Genomic DNA, 23,259 nt, shown 5'->3' with positions numbered 1-23,259 from the left:
GGAAACCGAGTGTTCAGAGCAGTCTGAAGCCAGTGCTTTTTGCTTACTTCTGCATGCGTTTACCTCATTATTTGACACTTTAATATGAACCTCCAACACTAAATATAAAACTGAAAATAAAGAAAAGCATAATACGTTCCCTTTAACTATGCAGCCTGAGAAAGAAAAAAAAAAAGGTGAGCATGCTGGGAGTCAGTGTGGTCCAGTGATGAACACCTCCTGTGTCCTCCCTTCATCCTCTTTCTCTCTCTCTCTCCCTCTCGCTCTTCTCCCTCCTCTGGGCTGTTATTGATCTGATCTCCTCCTCTCTCAACTGGAGCCATGATTCATGTTGTTCCGACTGGCCCTCACTCACCACACACAGACACAGCTCAGTCATGCCCTCCCCTATCTATCTGTCCATCTGTCTCTGCCTGCTCTCCCTCTCTCTGCCCTCAGGCAAGTCAACCTGCTGTCCACATAGGGCCACCATGGCCTGGTTTTCTCCTGTGTGTGATTATTATTATTACCACTATCATTATTTTTTTATTATTATTGTTATTAGTCCTTTGCATTAATATAACTTGTTTTCCATTTGGTGTATTTCTAAAAATACTATTAAGGGATTTTGCCATTTGAATCAAGCTTTACATGAAATGCATGGTAAACAACACTGAAGAATTGTATACAGGGATAAATTCAGCTAATTGTATAATTAGAGTTTTAAATCATGTGGCAGACTTTGATGATACTGATCTTAAATATAAAATAATTTCATGTTCTACGAGAGAATCAAAGGATAGTTTTCATCAATTGTTTGTGTGCGCACCATTTTTACAATATATAATATTTCCCTGTTTATTCAGGCTTCATCTCTCAAGTGTTCCAGTCTATTCTAACGCAGAATGTTCATTTTCTGGAGAAAAAAAAAAAGAAAGCTACAGAGACAGAGAGAAAGAGACAGAGAGAGGGAGAGAGAGAGACAGAGAGAGAGAGAGAGAGAGAGAGACAGAGATGTGTATAGGCCTTGCAGCAGCAGGAGCACATAAAAGCCCAGCTTCAGCCAAGGCCCCTGCTCCAATGTGTAGAAATTAATTGAGTGAAAAAAATCTGCTGTTTAAGGTTGAAGTGGGTTATGGGAGGCAGTGTAACAATTGTTTTCTGTTTGCCAGGGGCTATATATCGTTCATTCCGGCTTTCTCTCTCCTCTCCGCTCAACACTCGCCTCTACCTCCCTCCTTCCCCACCCTCCCTCCTCCCTTACCATCCATCCACCTTCTAAGCGTCTCCTGCTCCCTCCTCCCTCTCTTGCTCTTTTATTTTCCACAGTCTACAGTCTTTTTGATGAATTTTTATCTCTCCCATTTTCATTTATTACATAGGAGATTTTTTTGGTATCTTTAAATGTAATTTTCTAGCAATAACAGGCACCATTTATGGAATGAGGTTTTACTTTATCTGCTTATGTGTACATTGAGTGTGGAAATGGACTCACATGAGCCATACATACGTACATACATACATACATACATACATACATACAATAACAAGGATTTTTTTCCCCTGAGATTCTGTCAGTGAAACTAAACAATGTAGATGCAATAATTTGTGTGTGTGTGTGAGTATGCGTGCGTGTCAGAGCATCTGTCTATATGCATGCATCATTATTTGGTGACAGTGACATTAACACGGGACCAGTGTCGACACACAATGCAGAACAAGCTTAGCACCCCCTTGGGCTTTAACAAATGACTCATAGTCTGTCCACATTTAAATGTGCAATAGAAATCCACATAAGTCTGCTGCTGTAGTTAGCTGCTTTTGATTTCAGATCTATCAACAAAAAAATACATATCAAAACAACAACAACCAAAAAAAACCAACCAAAAAAATCAAACAGGAACAGCTTTGAAAATCATCAGAAACTGAAGAAAAAAGGACAGACAAAGATGCATGTGGTGTACTGGACACAGAAGGGAACATCTATTCAGATCACTGTGAAAAGAACAAGGTTAGCACTGATGTGTCAGCCAGGAATGGAATAAGAGAGATGTAGACTGCAATACAAACACAAGAACAGATGATGGGAAGAAGGAGAAAAATAGAAGGCAGGAAGAGACAAATTTATGACTAACAAAAACTTGCAAGACCATTAATGAAGAGACTTTTATCAGCATTAGTATTTCCTCTGTTGCCCAAAGCAGAAGGGTTAAACCTGTTTCCTGTGTTAAACTCCTCTTTAGCGCCCTTTCATGTAAAATATCAAACCTTTCAATATCACTCTGAGGAAAGCACAGTTGCTCACCCTGTATAATTCTATACAAACACTTAACCATTCTCTTTGAACTTTGCAGCTCCACTCATTATACCTCCTTTGAAGAGTGAATGTTGGAACATTGGTACATTTTGATTTTGCAGTTATTAAATGTAACACAGAAGCAAATTACATCTAAACCTCTGTGTTGCTGGTTAATAATACATAGGCCATGTGCACTAGCCAGCAGAATATTGTAAATAGCCAAGCAAAAGGAAAGATAAAGGTAGCCAATGAGCTAGACGCTTGAGTATTAACAAATTCATCTCACTGCAAACGTCAATACACACATATTTTTGCAGACGAGGCAGAAAAGCTCCCGTAGAATTGTGGGGCCAGCTGCACTGCCTTTTTGAGTAAAGAGTAGATAATGTCACTGAATGTTTCCTCCTCAAAGCCCTTGCCCCTCCGTGTATAGTAGTATCCCAAACACCGGTGCTGTGCTCCCTATCTGAAGGATATTAAAAGACCCAAGTGTTCCAGAGCCAGCAGGGGAAAGAAGAGATGGTTCTGCCAAGGCCTTACAGCATTCGAAGAAAACCGCTGCTCTTGACATAGGGGTATGCCTTCACTACAGGAATGGCCCCATATTAACGGAGACCATCGGAGTAAGCAGCTTTTTCAAAGGGAAGAAGCAGAGGGGAGTAAGGTAGAGAGACAGAAGAAAAGCAGCAATATAAAGATAGATGGAGAAAAAGGGAGACTTGCAGATTCAGTAAAAGGCATATCCCAAAGAGATATCCCAGGCATTTCACACAATCTATATAATGCAGTTTACAGGTTTTCACGAACAGAAAACCACTCTTTCATTCTGCTCAATACTCCTTAGACCTCAGCTGACCCTTTGGTCCTAGCCCTGTAGACAGAAACACCCAAGAATTGTATGAATCTGCCAAAAAAACTGGTTATAGATCATTAAACACAGATTTTACAAAGGACTTGCACCCTCACATAAGAGAAGTAGTGTAAGACTGACGCCGAAACAACTTGCTTTCCTTTGAACCTCTATCTTTGAATTCAACTGAATCGAGCGATGGAATGAGGTCTAGACCATTTTCGGCTAAAGAATAGGCCTTTTGGTATATAACACTGCACACTGTATCACTTGGTAATGGTGTTTTGGTCTGAGCAGTATGAATATCTGAAAAGTATGAAAAGTATTCTGGTCTGGATCTGAGAGAAGGCAGAAGCCTTGGTGAAAGTTTCTCATTAACATAAAACCCAGGCCCTGTGTTGCCCAGGGATCTGTTTCACTCACGAGACCCCCCCCCCCCCTCCCAAAAAAAAAAGGGGGAAAAAAGGAGAATTCACACTATAAGAGCAAACCACAGAGTCATGCAAAGCTTGCTCACTGCCTGCAGCGCTCTGTTTACTTCACCCATTCCCCAAACCTCTTGCCCCTACTTTGCATATCTGGTGTTGGTTCTGCTCAACCACTCCCAGGGGGGTACCATATATCAATGGTTTGGTGCGTCTACTGTACAGTAATAATAAGGATAATGAGTGACATGTGAAGCACTGGGAAGCATCCCTGTGTATGTCTCAAAAGATCTTTGTGCCAAATGTCCCGGAAGAATAAGCAAAAGTAATTTGGCCTCAAGTAATCTTCACTTCCTCATTTTACTGTTCTCCATGATTCTTTTGAATTGTTTTTTCCCACAGTGGAAATGAAGAAGGTGTATATAACTGCTGACAGTTCTTTCTTTTTCACAGGAACCAAGAAGGGAAGTGGAGAGCTGTAGTGAGCAGCCTCAATAAAGTCCAGTCTATAAATGGAAGTCCTCAAGTTTTGCGACAAATAAAAATATTCCTCAGGCCGTTTACTTGGGGGATATTTCCTCCATCACCGTCTCAATAAAGAAGAAGTCCCCTGTGGAGATGCCTCAGCATGACAACACTGCAACATGTGGCAACAAGTGGTAAATTAAATTACGGAAGCTGTCGATAATGCACTGCTTTTTTGACAGGCCCCTTATACATTTGCTCTCTACAGCAACCTTTCCAAAATTAGCCCCTCAAATCCAGCTACTGGATTGAAATGGTGATAGGGGGGTCAGCATGAAAGGCAGACCAAGGGCTTAACTGCTACTGAGTGATTCGGCAATTGTAAGAAGTAAGAGAGGAAAACTAATTACAGTGGGCTTAAAGGAAAACCATGGGTAAAGTGGACGTTCCCAATGCTGGGAGTAAGGCGTTCATGAGGGAAGGCTTTGGTTCAGTCGCTAATAACAACATAACAACCCCCATTAAGCCATTATGCTGGGGAGAGGATCACTGCTTTAATCTACTGTGCTGGATAAAAAAAATTCACACAATAACTAAAATGGATATCCCGCTCCATCACCAACCTACTGTGCAAGGTAACATTTAAAGCTAAATGCTGCAATTTCTAATAAAGGCCTTTGTTATAATTTAATTTGTATCCAGTGTGATTTTGTTCATTATTATACTGTGAAGCTTTTTACATTTCATTGTCTTTCCAATTTTATGTTCACCTCATATTAGCCTGAATAAATGTACCAGTAGTAACAACCATATACTTCATGTGCCTCTGCAACCACTCACTGACTATTGCTCTATGTGAGAGCATAAGGTTAAGAGTTATAACCATGGTAACCATCTTTAGAATATCACACATAGATTGGACTTAACTCCTCCACTATCAAGTAATTCAAAAAGGAAGAGCTAGCTGTGTGAGCTCCAAGGCAAAGAAAGAAAACAGTGAATAACAAAGCTGGCTCCAGGAGAGGAGCGAGAGAGAGGAGACAATGGAAACAGTAATCGATTTACTGTCTTTACAAAGCAGGCAACTGACTGTTGTCTAACAGACAGCCTACAAGTTTGAATAAACATGGAAAATACAAACTTTTTTGCTTTGGGCATCGCCTGTATCAGTAATCTGATCTTAATTTCACAGTTGACTTGGAGCAGGGGCAGGAGGGAAAGCATGCATGGTGTCACCTCCTCTCAGAAACAGGGGTTTGTTTAGTGCCCTCTCACATCTGGCCTCACAATCTGGTGATATCAGCTGCTGCATCTGTAAATCACAGCTACCACTGCTACTGAAAAAAAAAACATACAGCCACTCAAAACACCTCTATTTCACAGATATACAGCTAGTTCGAATATAACTTACCCACTACATGAATGCTACCCACCCAGGTGGCCATGAAATTGGGATGTTATATCTTCCCAACATATATTAACTAGCAGAGAAAAAGGTTAAGGTACAAACTTGTGCCTTGAGAGAGTCATGAGAATTCAGATAAAAATTTGCTTGGATGGACAAAAAATGTTAATGTTTGACTTGCTGCAAAAGGAAGGGCTAGACTACTAATAAAAAGAGGAGTTAAATGTTGAAGGTCATGTGATATTGAAAGCCAATGCAGTGTAGCATCCAGCACGCATTCACTAGCATCCACTCCATTACAACATTAGCAACTAATGTTTTGACATTTGTCTTCATTATTATCAATGAACAGAGGCGATTGAGCCACCAGCATGCTCCATTACCTTCCTTCATTGCACAGTTGCACAGTTGAAATCACACATTAGGGTGGATCCAACATGAAATGACAAGTTACGGGGGCTAAGGACGCACCAGCTGATTATTTAGGTGGTGGAGAGTGAGAGGGTGGGGTGAAGGGATGGTGAGGTGAAGCTGAGGCAGGAATGGGAGTTAGGGAATTGGTAGAAAACTGTATTGGCATTAAAGTCTGGAGAGTGGGGGCGACGCAGAGCAGCACAGCACACCTTAAGAAGAGAAGCTCATTTCAATCGGTATAATTAGCCTGTGGTAATGAAATAAGTCAGAGACACTGCCACCTTCACTTAAGAGAAAATCGATCTGCGTTTGAGGGAGTTTATTAAAGCTTAGGAATAATGGGGAGATAGGATAGAAGGAGAGGAGGAGTGGGTGAGATGGGGGTGTTGAGTCCACATTAACAGCTAATCAGCAAAGAAGAGACGGTAAAATTGGGGTAAAAGCTTGACAAGAAGCAGAACGGAGATCAGTTAGAGTTTGTCAAAGCAGATGTGTTTGAGGTCTCTGCTATTTCACAGCAAGAAGCCAGGGGATGCTAGAGCTATGCACACCATGAGACCTAAAGCCTGAATTGAGATGACATCACTCTGTGGAAGAATAAAGCCAATCAAAACCTGTTGTAACCAAGGTGCCTGATTGATTGACGGGAGGATCCTCATGGAAGTTTGGCTATGGCCGAGAGCCGGTGAACAACTTGAGCTTGGTAAGAGCAGGGTGTGGTGACATAATCACTGATGGACATCTCTCCTCAGGTGCCCCAAACGCATGCTGGGTGCTAGGGGTGCTACTTGCTCATTTATCCAGCCGTCTGGCCAACTCACCTGGAGTGATGGGGGAGACGTCAGGAAGGCAGGCTGCTATTTCACGGCCTGTTAAGCGCTAATGCCGCAACATGCCCTGCGCTCCAATTTTAGGGAACAGGGAGCATTACCGCCCAACTCAAGGTTCTGTCCGTCTGGACTGTGGACTTGGAGGGTGGTGGAGGGAGGAGGCGAGAGAAGAGAAAGGCAGTAAGGAGAAAGAGAGGTGGAGGAATAGAGCAGGACAGTGAAACATTTAGTGAAAGAATTAAAAGGCAAGGAAATGAAAGACACGGAGAAGGAAGACGGAGAAAGAAACAAAAACGTAGAGCTAAACGTAGAGACAGAAAGAGAGGGGGCGCAAGACAGTAGAGCTTTGGTTTACACGGGCTGCTGAGCCAGCACTGCAGAGCAGACAGGACAGCAGCAGCAGCACACACTGACAACTACTCCTGCCACGCTAGGCTGCCTCTTGCAGGCCCCAGAAGGCCCCTCGCGCCTGGACTTACACCCTCTCCCTCGCCAGAGCCACTGAACATCACTGGCCTGAACCACCCATAACACTTGTCCTCTCTGTGCACTAAACCTGGCCCATGTAATAACCACAGAACCTCTATTAAGCACTGGATGGCTGGGGAATCAGGGCAGTTACAGCACAGCGTGAGTGACGTAAAGAAACAAGCAAGGTTATACTCAAGTTATGTCAACTCATTGGGTTCTGCCTTGTGAAGGTATGATGAATAATGGATCTTTCTTTTCTCCTTCTAAATAGTAGTAACTAGAGTAGTGAGCAGAAATAGATATCTCTTCGTCCTCTCCTGTGGACTCATACCCTCACCGAACAGAGGGCAAAGGTCAAGTCATTTGTATGTGCTTAGAGTAAACATGACTGTGCATGTTGAGTTATGGATCCCATCATTGGCTGGTTACAACAGTGATGGATCACCCCTCTCTGTCAGTCTTGAGGGGGAGAGGTGTTTAAAGGACATGACTTAGGTCTTCCAAGGCTGTAAGATGTGGATGTGTACACAAACACACAGAAACACACAACGCAGTCTCTACAGTATATGAAATAGCTGTTGTGGTCCTATTTCTGTCAGCTCTCATGTGGCTTTGCAGTCCTGAGTCAGTTTCTACCTGTGCTGTGTCTCTCCACTAAACTCACCTTCACATCTTGCTCTGGCTTGGCTGCTCACACAGCAATTAGCTCTGGTAAATTAGACTGGTTACAACATATAGGAGCTCACAGAACAAAGTCACAGGATGGAGCGTTACATTGTCTTCCAAGTTACTGCCCTCAGCTCAGTGAACAGCCATCAGTCTTAATGTGTGTGTGTGTGTGTGTGTGTGTGTGTGTGTGTGTGTGTGTATGTGTGAGACCTTTTGTCTTAAGTTGCAAACACTGCGCAACACACGTTTAATGATTTGACAAATGTACTGTATCTGAGCCTCCGACTGCTTATTGCTACTGATGGACATATAATACTTTAATAGTCACCGGTGCATTACTCAAAGTTCATGTCAAGTGACGACTTGGATGTAAAGAAAAGCTCATTCTAAAACACTAAACGGTTATTATATGCATTTCTTATTCTATTCAGCTTTTCTTACATTACAGCAATCGTTGTTTTGAGAGTGACGCCCACCGGCCGGCAAGCTCTTAGCTAGTCATACATTTGTGCCTCGGAAATTGGAAGCTGAAAGAAATCTCCCTCCTTCCTCTTTCCAGCATGTGTTGTTTCTGTTTCAGTCTGGCTAAAGTTCAAAACCTGCCACCACAGGAAAGCAGTGCATCATATGATGCATGTCATCTGAAGACCCTAGCACACGCTGTGGCATGGCAAGTTAGGACCACGCAGCTTATACAGCACAATATGTAGCATATAAAATGAATCTGGACTGCTGCCATGGATTCAAGAGTCTTTTGTGTTTTATCTCTCTTGATTCCTCACCTTACGACCCAATGTCTTAAGTTATGGCTTGCCTGGAAATTTATTTTCTAAATATTATCTTTATAAAGCTGAGACTGTTGGTCACGGAGGTCTGGATATTTTTATACCTTAACAATAAGTTTCTCCTCATCCATTGTGACAGCTACAAGACCACAGGAGAAGACATGCTACCACAGGACATGGAAAGTACCAAACAAACAGTAGCTGTGATGTGCCAATTGAGGCAGTGACTCTAAAGAAAAATGTCTGCTTTTCTGGAGCATTGACCAGCACTGATGCTGGAAAATAGGACAGTGGAGTACAGTCCAGTGCTCTGTTGGGGGACAGTGCTTCCACCTGTGCTGAAATGGCTCTCGCTGAGAAGATATAGCAGACACAAGAGACAAGGTAGACACAGGGACATTTCCATGTGACATTTGTTAACACTTAAATCTTCTGCTTTAAATATTTGTTAATTCATTTTGTTTGTGTATGCTTTAGGACTGGTTTGGGAAAACAGCTTGCTCTTGTAATGATTGTACAAGCAATTTTACCAGAAAAGAGTCAGCTAATTTTCCTACAATATTATACTACACCAATGTCCCACTGCAATTTAGGTGGGGGCCTGGGTAGAGCTGAAGATGGTTATACAAGTGAAAACCAACACAGCTTAGTTGGACAGCCTAAAAAGGCCTGGTAAATTCACACCAAAACACTTCTCTTTTCAAGTCTTAGCATCCTGTTAAATTAACAATGATTTTCATTTGTCATTAGTTGCCACCAACAAACATTAAAAAGTGAAACTGGCAATTATGAACCTCTCCTGCTGTTGAAACAAACACCTAAAAAACAACAACAAAAAAAACAGACTTTGTATATCCAGAAGTTTGAGATTTTCCTGTAAGCTAAAGACATCGTTATGTGAACATAATCTATATTCCTAACCATAGTAATGCAAGTTGGCTGACTAAACCTTCTGTACAGCCAGGACTGTCAGAAACTGTAAAATATGTAACTGAGTCCAAAAGGATGGATGTGTGCAGTCCCAACAGGTTATCAGACTACTGCAGGACCAGAGGTGACACTGAGCTAGCTAGGCGAAGAAAGAGGCCATTTTCCTGGAGTGACAAATATCTGGAGGAGTACAAACAGAGAGCATAGCCCCTGTTGGGAGAATGCCTGAGCTTTGTCTTTGTCACACTGTGTGACACAAACAACACCACTCCCTGAGGTGTGTGGTTATGTGTGTGTGAATGGTGTGCATGCATGTGCGCACACACAAATGGGAGACCAAAATTTCCCACCCTCATATATCTACCTCTACTCTATCTCAACTCCTGTGCTACTGGCATCAGTGCTTTTTGGCTAAATATGTGAAAGAGACCAGAACCCAAACTTCAGCACTATTGAAATCAAAGGGAGCAAAGGAATTTGGGCCTGAGACTTGCCTGGTTTCATGTGTGGGAATGCTGATAAATCAGCCAGGGTTTCAACACTGCATTGCCACCACCTCAGGTCGAGCGAAATTGAGCATAGGTGAGCCAAGGACAGATACAACTGGGCCTTTTATGGCAGCGGCTGGTATGGGGAGTGACTTGGAGTGAGGTGAGGGAACGCTAGCTCCACAGTACTGCTTTGAGCCAGCAAGATTAATGTAGGCTCTCTGGAGCAAAGGCAACATCCAGAGCCTTAATAAGGTACAAACAATCGGTTCCACTCCACTGGCTTCCCAGGGAAAACTATTGTTGTGCCGCATTGTTTCTTGGTGAGGCTCCTTGGAGACAGCAGCATGTGACTGTCTCCATTACAGCCAGGGGAGAGCTCACTGTAGACCTGTGTTTGTCTGTGTCAGGGTGAAGGTTGGCCCTCGCCCGCCCCATACCCACCCCTACCCCCGCCTCTTTCCCCATTCGCTCCCTCGAAATCCGAAAACTCTTGTAAAGCCCACTCACCTCAACTCCCTGCACTTTCAACTTCATGTGATCCTCTCGTGTGGTCTTCCCGTCTTTCCTCTTCTTCCAGCAGTAGCCATCCTTTCTGTACTTCACCTTCTTCCTATTGTACAATATCATCGACCCATTCTGCGGCCTGGATCCGTGAAAGACAGGAGAGAGAAAGAGAGAGAGAGAGAGAGAGAGAGCAAAAGAGAGAGAGAGATGAGATGAGAAGAATTTTTAGGCAAAGCTACAGCACAGCTCAGGGACTCATTTCAGAGATGTACAAAGAGGCCCGACACAAGTCTGCAGAAAATGCACCAGTGACTTAGATGACAAGACTTCTTTATGGTGTTTTTCAGCATTGGTATGCACGCTTTGACAATGAACAAAGCCCCCTTCAGCATACATTTCTCCCAATGAGAAGTGTGTGTGCTGTGAGCAGCTTAAGTGACAGTCCTTCTCCCGGAGTAAATTACATGAAGGCCAGCGTGTGAGGCAAGCAGTATGGAGGTGGAGGGGGGGTTCCTTCCTTATCTCTCATTCATCCAACTTAAATGAGTTGTGGTGTTGGAAGTCCCCAGGGGGAAGAGAAGATCCTCCCTCACACTCCATTCATAATTCATTCTCCCTCCACCAGACCACAGCCTGTAGGCTCATAATGATATAATGTAACTATTTGATGATAATCTGCCTTTCCACTTCGATTTGTAACAGAGGCATTTGGCTCTCAGTGTTAAACATTAACAGAAAGTGTAACATAAAACATTTATGACTTACTCAACAATTAGTGAGCAGTTGAACATAGTTTTGTGTGTGTGTGTGTGTGTGTTTGTGTAGTGTGGGGTAGCTATGTACGTCAGTATGAATCCATACATACAATATGCCACACTGAACATCAGTTTACCATGCACTCTTGCGCTCCTCCAACACACACACACACACGCAGGCACACCAGCACACACACACACACACTATACACAGCTGCTATGATTTGGAGCTCTCCCAAATGAGAACAGGTTTGCCTCGGTGTTCGGTGCCTCATAGTGAATGAGTGGGAAAGCCGCCTGCCCAAGCTGCTGAGGAGGCAATGTAACTGTTGAGGGGGGCTTAACCATCCAGTCAGCTGGTGGGCCTTGTTAGCCTTGTGCTCGCTGTTCACATGCATAAGCACAATACACACACACACACAGACACAGACACATGCATATAAAACTAGAAACCCCCCTAAACTAGAAAAAGTCTCATCAAAGCAAAGAACAAAAGCCGGGTTGATTTGTGTCTTCTGTAACAATATCCAAAATAAGAAAACCCAAAGCTTGTTTTGCATTGTTTTGTTGTTTATTGTTTTTTTCATATGGTTTATTTATAACGCTGCATGCATCATTTTGCAGGGCTGCCTTTGGGGGCCAGGGCGCGTGTTTATCTTGGTATCACTCATCAATCATTTTCTCGGCCCGGATCTCAAGGGCCAGTGGAAAGGGAGGAGTGGTGGGGGGGAGGTGGGGTCCCTGCAGTCCCCCTCTGTGGCCCCTGACAGCACCTTCTAATGAGAGACGCCACTCACACACTGACGTGCTCACTCCTTGCTGATCTCCCTTCTTCCCTTTCCTCCTGCCTTCCTCTCTCTACAGCCCCCTCTTCTTGCCGTCAGTCAACTCAGGCTGTGCACCAGGGACTGTCTTTGTCTCCTCCCTCGCTCCAACTCCTCTTCTGCTTTCTCTCTCCCTCTTGTTTCATCTTTCAGGATCCCTAACCTCCACTCTCCCACACCTCCCTCTCTCCTGCTGTCTTCTCCTCACTCACTGCCCTCTCTTTTTTAGTACTCAGCATACTTTGCAGAAAACAACTATTAAACAGACATTTTTATTGGTCAATTTGAGAAGTGGAACTGCTCAATGGCTGTATGGGATATACACAAAGTGTAAATTATGTTCTAATTTACAACATCCGTAATGTCACCCATTGTGGAGGCGTGATCATAAATGGCTCTTATGAACTAAGAACTTTGCCGCAATCTCGACATGCACTTCTACAGATCTGCATCCTAAATGTCACTTGAAGGACACTCATTTGACATGCCTACGTAAGCACTTGGTATCAATCAAACACAGGAACGGCCCTCTATAACAGTGTGATCCTATTATTTGTTTCGATATCATTCTGGGTTTTGTCCTTCAAAAGATACAAGGAGTGTGTGCTTCTTAAAATGTAGCCCTGCGTGAGACAAAAAGATGGGCGCGGATGAGATAAGGCAGAAAATCAAATGACACAGGGCTATCTGATCTCCTCCAGAGCACTGGAAATTGGGGTGAGGCTTCGGTGTCAGAGGCTCCACGCCGTATTTATCGGCTCGGCGCAAAAACTTATTCGCTCAGCTATTTTTGAGGGACTGTTAGGTAGATGCTATTTTCAATTCAAGGCACTTTGGACCCAGAGGAGAGAGCCTAGGCACCCACACTGGAGTAGGTCTGAGGCAGAGGCCAGTCTAAAATGCATGCTTTGGCAACATAATGTGACTCTTCTCTCTCCCGCTGTCTCCCTCCTTCTCCCTCCTACTCATCTCCTACCACTGTATACTTAGTCGTTTCAATTAATCTTATCAGAATTATACATATTTATACATGAGGAGAAAAAGCTAACTGCTCTGTTATCAAAGAAGCGTGACAGGAGGCCCTCTGTCTCAGATGCCTAAATGTGGCAGATTAATATGGAAATACAGGCCTCTGACAAAGTGCACACAAGCTCCACAGCCGTCTCTCTCCTCTTTGGAGTTTGCAGCGATAATAAGCTTTACCCTCAGGGTGGTGTTAGGCCTTGTCCAGTCCTTTAGGAATCATTCATTTACCCAGGTAATGGCATTCGCTCAATCAGATTTGTTCATTTGAAAAAGTCAGGGGAGGGTGGGGGGTTTATGAGGCTGGTGACGTGTTCAGCATGGGAAACAAAGCCAAAGCAGGGGAGCCCTGGCCCACCGGCTCACGGGCTCAGCTCTACTGTCTAAAGGTCTATAGGCACTAAAGGAGAAAAGACAGAGAAGCTAAAACAGACAGACTGAGAAAGACAAATCTCTGAGTGTGAGAGATTCTCCTGTTCCAACAGGGATCAGTGGGGAGACTCCACAGCTCTGGTGAATCATACTAAAATGTTCTGTGAAAACACAGTAATGGAACTTAGAAATGATCTGAATTGAATAAACATTATGCATAACAAAAACAGGCTTAGTGTATAAGTTCATACACATTTTTGGTAACTTGCTATTCATAGAATACCCAACCAAAAAAAAAAATCTAACACATTATGTCCTCAATATATTACTTATATTACATGAAATAAGCTATTTCTGTATTACCGGACTCAAAACTACTCAACTGTATCAAGTGTACTCAAGTGTAAGACAAGCATACAGCATTTTAATTGGCATTCCGGTATATGATGGTATGAATTCTGTGCTGCTGGATGTATTCTTGTCAAAAGGGTTACAGAGAATGAAATATTTCTGTCTTGGTGAACCGGTGTAGCAGTAATAGCTGGGCTCCAGCCCCCCCTCCCCCACACCCTCACTCTGCCCTATTCCCCATGGTGCCCTGGGTTTGATTAATACCATACATGCTGTTTTTCTCTCCAGCAAGCTCAACTGGCAGTACAGCCGGTAGGAGAGGAGAGGAGAGGAGAGGAGAGGAGAGGAGAGGAGAGGAGAGGAGAAGAGAAGAGAGGAGAAGACGGGAGAGGGGAGGAGAGGAAGATGGAGAGGAGAGAGGAAAGGAGAGGAGAGGAGAGGAGAGGAGAGGAGAGGAAGGTGGAGAGGAGAGAGGAGAGCAGAGGCTTTGAAGATCGGAGGGTGAGCTGGTTGGGGCCTGAAGTGGCTCAGAAGGGAGGCGACACCTGCTGTTCTCAATTACCCATCAGAGCCTTCAGCCATCACAGCCTTTACCCCACTGTGTCAACAACCACACTTATACCTACTACTCATCTAAACACATCCACATACACACATATGCACACCTGCATTTGGTGTCACACACTGACCCTATTAAGTATGAATATGAGGAACAAATATGCCCCTGAGCACTCACATGCATGAATCACGCACATATACACACACACACACACCAAGTTTCTAGTAACCCTGTTGCTTCATCTTGGGATAACATTAACAGCAAGAAGAATGACAGAACGTCAATAACACATTGATGCTGGTCATTACTGTTTCTGTCAATCACAGGTAAAACATAGGTCACATGTGTTAAAACATGTGTGCGCGTGCAAACTGATACACATCCGGAGGTGTCGACACTGAGCAGAGGTGTTTCCACATGTAATGTAATTATACTTCAAGCGACGGTGTTCCATTATATGGCGCATCATCTTTGCGCCGGATGTGTGAGCAGAAAGGTGCGGGCTCTGTCTTGGGAGCTCCTATCTGGACGCATCACGTGCGACTGATGACTCGCAGATAAGCTGCTCCCTTCAGCCCTGCGAAAGAATGCATCAGGAAGTGGGGCGTTTGCTAAAACTACTTTAAATGTAAATCTGCCACGGCCCCGGGATTGAGATTCAATGTCTGCACTGCTCTGAACCCCTCCAACTCCCCCGCTAGTGTTCGTATGTCGAGACGCCGCAGGTCGCGCTCCTCTTTGACTGCCAATGAGGCCTCAACGTCTGGCCACTGTGACGCCCACAGTTCTTACTACTCTAGTCCTGAGTGGCCTTAGCCCTCAACCATGAGTGCTTCATTATACATGGTAAGTAAGGGAGTAAGGGGTATTGTGGTGCGTCAGCCAGCTGGAAGTTAAGCAACATGTTTGGTTTAAATCATATCACATCCTTCTATTCTTTCTACTCTTGACTGTCTGGAAAGGCTGAAATGCCACAGTCATCTTTGGACAGTATTAAAGATAATTAAGAGAGAAAACAGAGAGGCACAATAATTGCCATGAAATAGATTGAGATGAATGATGAAGTTTGCCAAACATGGTATCATCTACTGATCTCCAAGGCTGTACAGATGGAGAACAATGTTTGTTTACCCAATGTGTTCAAGTAAATACGACAGTAATGATGAGAGGGTAGCTAGGCCCCTGGAGTTGTAATTCAGGAGAGGGAGACAGATTGTGAGCCTCCCTTCTTTCCTCTCTATCTATACTGCCAGTGATTGCCACAGAAGTCAGGCCCCGGCCCACTGCCTTCCAGCACAAAACAGATGTTCCCCCCGCACTTATCTGAATGAAAAAATCACAGACAATTTACAAAGAATATAAATTACGGTTGTAGCTACACATCAGTGTCTCTGTCCCTATAAGACCTTGTAAAGAGGATAAGGGTGAATTGGTGTGGGAGGGTGGGAGGATTGTTGGGGGACAACATAAGGCGGATGGAAGCAGTAGGGGAGGAGGGTGGTGTATGTCCATTGCTCTTATCTGGTCCACAGCAGCCCTGCAGAAAGAGAGGGAGGCTGGTGACTGGCGGTGATGCTGCGCTGATAGCGCTAAGCCGGTTTCATGCACATTTCAGGGAGGCTGCCATCACTTCTCAGACTTAAAGCTCTCAGCTCGTGCCAGTGGATGAGGTTGGGAGGTTATTTACAAATAGCAATGTCGTACACTGGTTACACCACTCCATTCTCTGTGTCAACACATACACATCATAGCTTTGATGTACAGCTTAGGTGACAAGGAATTTGAATTTCAGTGCTTGTAAGGTTTTGGCTGTGAAGACATTTCTTATTCACTCGTGAAATGCACACTGTTGCTGTATGTGTGTGTGTGTGTGTGTGTGTGAGCGCGTATAATATGTTTAACTGGGCTGAAATGTTGATGACTTTCAACTGCTTGCTCAAAAGGCTTCCACATCATATTTGTGGTGAATGCTATTTTCAGCCTTTAGTCAGTATGCATATGCTTACTTGGAAATAGTGACTATAGAGACGATGATTCATACCTCACATCCCCTCTGCTAATCTTCACAAATCATCCGTGGTGTGTCTCAGTACGTTGTAAATAAAGGTGCCATCAGAATGAAGCTTCTCTATAGCCCGGCTCCTGCTGACAACTACATGCTGTGTGCATCGTGCATGTGTAGACTTAAGTCCTGTAGCACTGCCTTATTATGACACTCTATAAAGAGGATGCTTTTGTACTTTCAATAATGCATGAGCAGCAGGGAATTGCATACAGCCTTATTTTATGTCGTGGGGTAAAGTTGCTGTTTTAGCAGCTTATGTTCTCCCATGGTAAGAAAATACTAATGCAATTAAATCTAAGTCAAACTAGACTGCAGTAAGAAAAGGTCAGGTTTTCATTATTAGTAACAAAAACCTTGCTTTTTATTTAAATGGAAAGCAGGAGAATTTTAGCCACCAAGTTAATGATGTGGTCATGTACTTTCAAAAGCCCTATTCAGAGCAGAGAATCAAAGATTTTTATTTCTCTTTACTTAATGCCACGTTCAACAAGTAACATCAACTTTTCATTGGCGGTCTTTAACATAGAAGTGTGAAAGCAAGTATGGGAATAAAAAGCAAGGATGGATCAGAGGAAGAAAAGCAAAAGAAAGAGAATCAAAACCTAGATCATAAAGCTAGAGCACAAACTGTAAAACCTTGAAATTGTGAACCGCTTTATACTGGCAAGAGTTTTACATGAAGGAGCAAATTATTACTTTTCTTCATGAGTATGAAACACCTACTACTTTAAAATAAAGATATTACAGATTTTTAAAAAGTAAGGGCAAAATCCAAGATGATATGGGGATAACAAGGGGACCTTGAAGTCTACCTGAGAAGAGGGCAGTTGCCTGTATCTCTAGAGACCAGGGCAGAGACAGGATGGGGCAAGGACAGGGTCTCCTTCCCATCATGCTTCATGCCAGACCGAACTTATGGATGGAGCGACATGGCCCTTGTCTTGTCTCTCCTCCAGAGCAGTCACCACAGTGCCACTGACCTTCCCCTATTGATCCCCCAGTGACGGAGCAGAGCTAGGGCCAGCTATTGAACCACTTATGATTAATTCACAAATCCTGCCTTGTCCACAAAAAAGGTAAAAGAACAAAGCACAAGCAGTAGGAACAACTGAAAAGAGAGAAGGATAAAGAGCCAGTGAGGTCAAAAAAACTCCACTTTTTAAAGTGAAACAGAACTACAGAGTTGGAAGTGCTGCTTTACAAGCTGACCAAGCTATAAAGCCCATCTCAGAGTCCCTTCTGTCACTAAAATGTCAGCACAGTGAAGGATGCGGGTGTGGTGGGGTTGAAAAGAGGGAGTGAGAAAAAAAGGAGTGAGAAAAGTGAGTGAGACAGAAAGGAAAACAGAGAGAAAGAAAAAAAAAGAAGCTATTCTTCCCCTCCCTTCTCCTATTCCTTGGTCCTATTTTAGTCATGAGGATAGACCAGTGAGGGCAAGAGGTTGAAATTGAGCTGTAACTCTATCTGTGTGCTGGAGCGAATCAGAAAGTCTATCCCACCTTTCACCTGGGAATCACAGCTCTCTCTGTGCCCTGTCTGGTCACCATACCAACCACAGCCAGGCATCATGGGATTAATTGGAGCCCAGGGCTCAGCAGCAGCTCAGCCACAGATAGAGAATGAGGGGGGGGAGAAGGACGGACACCAGCCATGGTCAAGTGATGGTGGCCATGCAGATCAAATCGAATTTCAAGCATTGCTTGCATTGCAGAGCTGATACGATTGTGAGGTAACACTAAACATATTGGAGACCAAGCCACCTCCGCGGTAATGCTTGGATTGGATTCCAGGATGAAGTTCATGGTATAGCACTTGCTTTCTTCTCTGATCTCTGTGTGTGGTGTAGGGATTTTACACAAATACTGACACACTGTGATTCGCCTCCGTAAACACTATCCATGCCAGAATGTTGAGTATACAGAGCGACAACAGAGCGGAGCCTACTGTATTGTGTGTGGTCTTGATATGAGATAAAAGGGAGAATGAGCGAAAAACAGTCATGTTTCCCAGTAAATTCAGCGGTCAAAGAAAAAACTCAAGTGAATTTTGAATTTTATTTTTTGATTTCTATTTTTAAACATCCTTTTCACATCTGTGCGTTGTCCATTATAAAGAAACATAAAGGAAGCTATCTGCTTGCATAAAAAGCTGTGGTGCTCTGTATGTTAATGAGAATGTTATGCCAGTATGATGGCATTTCTTTTCCACAACAACAGCAATATATATGCTAGTTATTCCTTTTTATCTGTTGACAATTAGAAAAAAATATTCAATGGAAGTATTTTTATTCTTGCTGTGGATAATTTGCAGTCAGTTAATTTATTGATCATCAAAATGAGTTTTAGCTGCAGCATGGCAGCAGGAGAGCAGTGAGTGTGTGGGACTATCAGTATGATCCAACTTTCTACAAAAAAAGATTATAGCTGCTCAGCTGGCCGAAAGATCAAAATGTGGTTGTATTGGGAAGCTTCCAGCTACAAATGTGTACAACTGTGTCAATGTGGAGCAGGGCATTCATAGAAAATTGCATTCACACTCAGCAAATCTACTGTACACTGATGACACAAAGAAAAAATAATAATTCAGACAAAAGAAAACCTTGTTTACTTGTTGACAATTAAAAGTAGACCATTCTGCTTCTGTAGATGCTGTGGATACTCTGCAGTCATTGACCATGAAACAGTGTTGCAGTTACTTTCAGGATGGATGGAGGATGATATATAGACAATCCTCATGGAACTACGTGACTGAAGAAGAAATACCTTGAATAAATAAGGAAGTTGGGTTTCCGAAAGTGACATTATTTGTCACAGACTAAACAGATATGCACATGACGGGTCTGGCTTAAATAGTTTTATTATGTCTGTAAGTCAAAACAAAGAGAATACAAATAGAAAACTTAAATGACATAAAGACTGTCATGTTTAAAAGATATTAAGCTGAACTGTTTTTCTTTCCTTTATGAACTCCTGGCATTTTTCATCTCATCTACTGCTATTTTTATAGTAAATATCACTCGTTAACTATTTGCAATAAAAAAAAAAAAAGTTTTGACACCAACTACATTTTAAAATTATTTCTGGCATGTTTTGTTGAGGAAAAATAGGAGTGTATGGGGAGACTGACTGAAAGGAGGGATGTGGGTAGTATATGATGTTATGGGTGAGAGTGTTAGTCAAGTGGTCCCCCAGGCCCGGTGCTCTCTCACACTCTATTTCTCTGGGTATATTTGTATATGATGACCCTTGACCTTGGCCCTTGGCACATGTCTGAGATCACTCCGCTCCGTCTCTGATGCATCAGCTGGGGCCAGGACCTCACATCCCTCACACACATACAAACACACATAGTGTGACTGAGCGAAGCAGAGGATAAGTCAACTCTACTTCTCCTGGTTATACACACCAACACTGATAGGCTCTACCCCGGACAATGAAGATGATAGACTGTCTGTGTGTGTCCCGCTTTGTTTATCTACCCCCGTCCAGCTACAGACTCCCACAGCCATCTACATGGTGCATGTACACACACATCTGAATACACTCAATGTAGTCAGCAAGGCGCACCTCTAATCATGGCCACCTCTGCCTTCTCATTTTCCAAGTTCAGTGGCCCATGGAGCTCCCACACACTAAATCACATCAACGCTCTCTCCTCCATAAATGATCCGCACACAACCATTCTCTCTATCCTTTCTTCCCTTACTCCTTTTATTTCTTAAAAAAAAAAACACATACTCAGATACACAGCACACGCAAACACAAATACACAGACAGACAGAGACACACTCAAGCCCGGCTGGCACGATAGCAGCATAGCGTAATAAATCCCACACAGCTTGGGGTGGACTAAACACAGATACAATGAGGATCTAGCCATGCCTTCCAGAGAGGGAAGAGGTGTAACCCTCCTATTCCACAACCATAAAATGTTTATCCTCAGTCTGGCACAGAACATGACTTTTACACACTTCCTGCAGCAGCATTTCCAAACTACAGCAGCACGCAGGCCTGTCACACCGGCCTGGCTGATTGACTATTTCCCCCATATTTGACACACCAGTGAGTCTGCTCATCAGTCACCTCAGCAAGTAGGCAGTGAGAATTTAGGGGTGGGGGGGGGTGGTGGTGGTGGGTGGGTGGGGAGTCAAGGCAACAGCCACAGCATGGAAAAGAGTTTGCTTCTGGCTCTGTGCCGCATATAGGGCCTGGCAAAGGGAGACATGCTCTTGAATGGAACTTATGTTTTATTCATCAATGTGGTACATATACGTACTTAGTAGTATACACAACTTTACAACTCATCAGTTGCTCATATTTTTTTTCAAATGTCGTATTCAGCAGGGTTTGCTTTGAACAAATGATGTGTAGGGGGAAAGAAGGCTGAGTGAGATCCACTATTTTTGCCCAGAGACCACGTTGGATGTGTGAAGAGTGTTATACAAAACTAAAACATAGCACATATCTCTATTTCTGATCTGAGTCTCTGAGTCTGATCCCTATACTCTCTCGTGTCTTTGATATAGCCAGGGCTAGTGTGAGCTGAAGCCTGTGACGTACAGTATAGACACATAGAAATATATATATGTACCTTACAGAATATTTCTCCTCAGTGAGTTTATACAATGTATTTCTCAGGAAACTGGGTCAGCCCTGATGAAACACAGAGTTGAGAGAGACAGTGGCTTTCATATATTTAGAGGACCCTCCCCATGCCACCCACATACACACAAACATGGTCTGCTGTTCCTGCCGGAGCCCCACTGTCCTGCTCAGCAGAATTCTTGGAGGACAATGAGACACTGATCTGGCCGGCGTTGGCATCGTGATGAACTACTTCTGGAAGCAATCATGTGAATTTACATCATCCCTTGACATTTAGCCTCACACTCCACACACTATCAGTGTGGGGTGTCTTGTCTGTGTAGGGTTTATGAGTGCGGCTGTATGCATGTGTGTGTGTGCACGTGGAATTAAATATCTTTCCCTGACATTTAGCCTCGCTGTCCACATGGCGCTCTGCAGGAAGAGGCAATGTGGGAATGCCAATCTTGAATCCTGCAACATATTTTCTTTTTTTTTTTTTTTGTGGGTGTGTGTGTGTGTGTGTGTTTGTGTCAGTCTATGTGTGTCTGTTTTGTGCAACCGTGTCAGAATTGGAATACACAGTTATTAAGGGGGAGGCCTGCCACTCATGTGTCTCCAGAGGGTGAGGAGACCAGACACCATATAGGAGGGAAGGAGAAGGGAAAAGGCAGACTGAGGGAAAGAAACAGTGAGAAGCACAACTAATGAAGGAGAGGAAGGGAGTGGTGAAAGTGTCAAGGCACCCATTGTATTCCTGGGCAGGAGCAGTAAAGACAAGCTAGTGGCCTCTGCAACTTTAAGATTGCCATTAAACTCTCGCCTTACTCGTGTTTATGGTTGGCTTTGTGTGTCAGAGGAGAGGGGGATCGTAAAGCGGGGCTTTGTCTGTCTGCCATCGATTTATTTCCTTCGTTAGGGTGATGACACTGCCTGCTTATGATGTCCTAGCACAGACTGTAATTACAGAGCACTTCTGTCTTTATTGATGTCACTTTGTTAGTTTAATTACGCTATATTGGGTTTTAGAGTCGCGGCAAGAGCAAAGCTATGATGTAGGGCAAAAATCATCAATGGAACATCCTCTTTTGAAGATGTCAGGGGCAGAGAGTTGGGAGATAATTATTTCATAGACAGACATCTAAAATAGACCCTGTACATCTCAACATCTACAAAGGCAAAGAAAAGGTAATCTGAAATTTAATGACTATTCCGTCTGTGTTATGACCAAAGTCAGAGGGAGGAGGCTGTGAATGTGATGAAGGCCTTAATGGAAATGAAACACCTGGGTTCAACCTTGAGAGCGACTGTTTACGCACCCAGCCCCCAGGTGCTGGGGTTGACTGAGAGTCACACAGTATGAGAACCATTGGTATGTGTGTGTGTCCATGTGTGAGCATAAGTGTGTGTGCATACAGTATATAAGATAGGATGGGACGCAGGGGGAAGCAGTGCCATGTGAAGGTGACCCTTGAGGGGAAGAGGAGGAGGGAGAGGCCACCTGCTTGCTGGCGGAAGCGAAATGAGGGTGACAGCCATCCACCTGTCTGAGAACACACTCATTCCAGACCCCATCTGCCCACCCCCTTTGGGATATCTCCTCCCCAAGGGACCCTGTGACCCTCGCTGTCGTCTACTTGACCAGGCCTCCTGTCCACTGTCCCTACGGCCAGCTGAAACTGCCACCGCTCACCTCCGACCAGAGGCCATTCTGGGGCACTGTAATACAGTACAATACTGTACATAGGGAGCTCTGCAGCAAACATTGGCAGTTTTACTCTGTTTCTCCTTTTCTTGTTTCAAAGTGATACAAGTCCCCGGGCCTTATGTGTTAGACCGTGCTATAAGTCTCCTGGCTTGGCTAAGTCATCACAGATGGCCAACAGGGAAGGCCTTTATTTGCTCTCTTTTTCCTTCTCTCCGATGTTCTCCAAACTGAAAAACTCATCACGGTGTCCTGTAGCAAACAACGCTGGCCAACAACAGAGCAATTTGGCAACTCAAACAATGGTCACATATAGGACACTGTCTATTTGTCACATCTCTCCCTCTCTCTCTCCCTGTGTGCATGTAGCTACCTGTGTTTCCTGCCATTGTAGAGTGGAACACACGCAGAAATACATTCTCTCAGCAACCAATCCACCCTGTGGATATATCTCTTTATTCGGGCCTGTCTGTCTGACTGCAGTCAGGCCCATCTTTGTCTCCCA

The 23,259-nt window shown here is 43.8% G+C and overlaps 1 protein-coding gene across 1 annotated transcript in view; it reads right to left on the bottom strand.

Moving 5' to 3' along the window:
• camta1a (calmodulin binding transcription activator 1a) overlaps nt 1–23,259 on the bottom strand; it is a 290,687-nt gene that overhangs the window by 112,734 nt on the left and 154,694 nt on the right. The window contains exon 5 of the mRNA XM_042408868.1: nt 10,521–10,656. Coding sequence (XP_042264802.1) covers nt 10,521–10,656 — 136 coding nt within the window. The remainder of the gene's footprint in view (nt 1–10,520; nt 10,657–23,259) is intronic.

Source organism: Thunnus maccoyii, chromosome 4 (assembly GCF_910596095.1).
Source record: "Thunnus maccoyii chromosome 4, fThuMac1.1, whole genome shotgun sequence".
Classification (NCBI taxonomy): Eukaryota; Metazoa; Chordata; class Actinopteri; order Scombriformes; family Scombridae; genus Thunnus; species Thunnus maccoyii.
The sequence above is the reverse complement of the archived record's forward strand: the minus strand, read 5'-3'. Positions and strand labels throughout refer to the sequence as shown.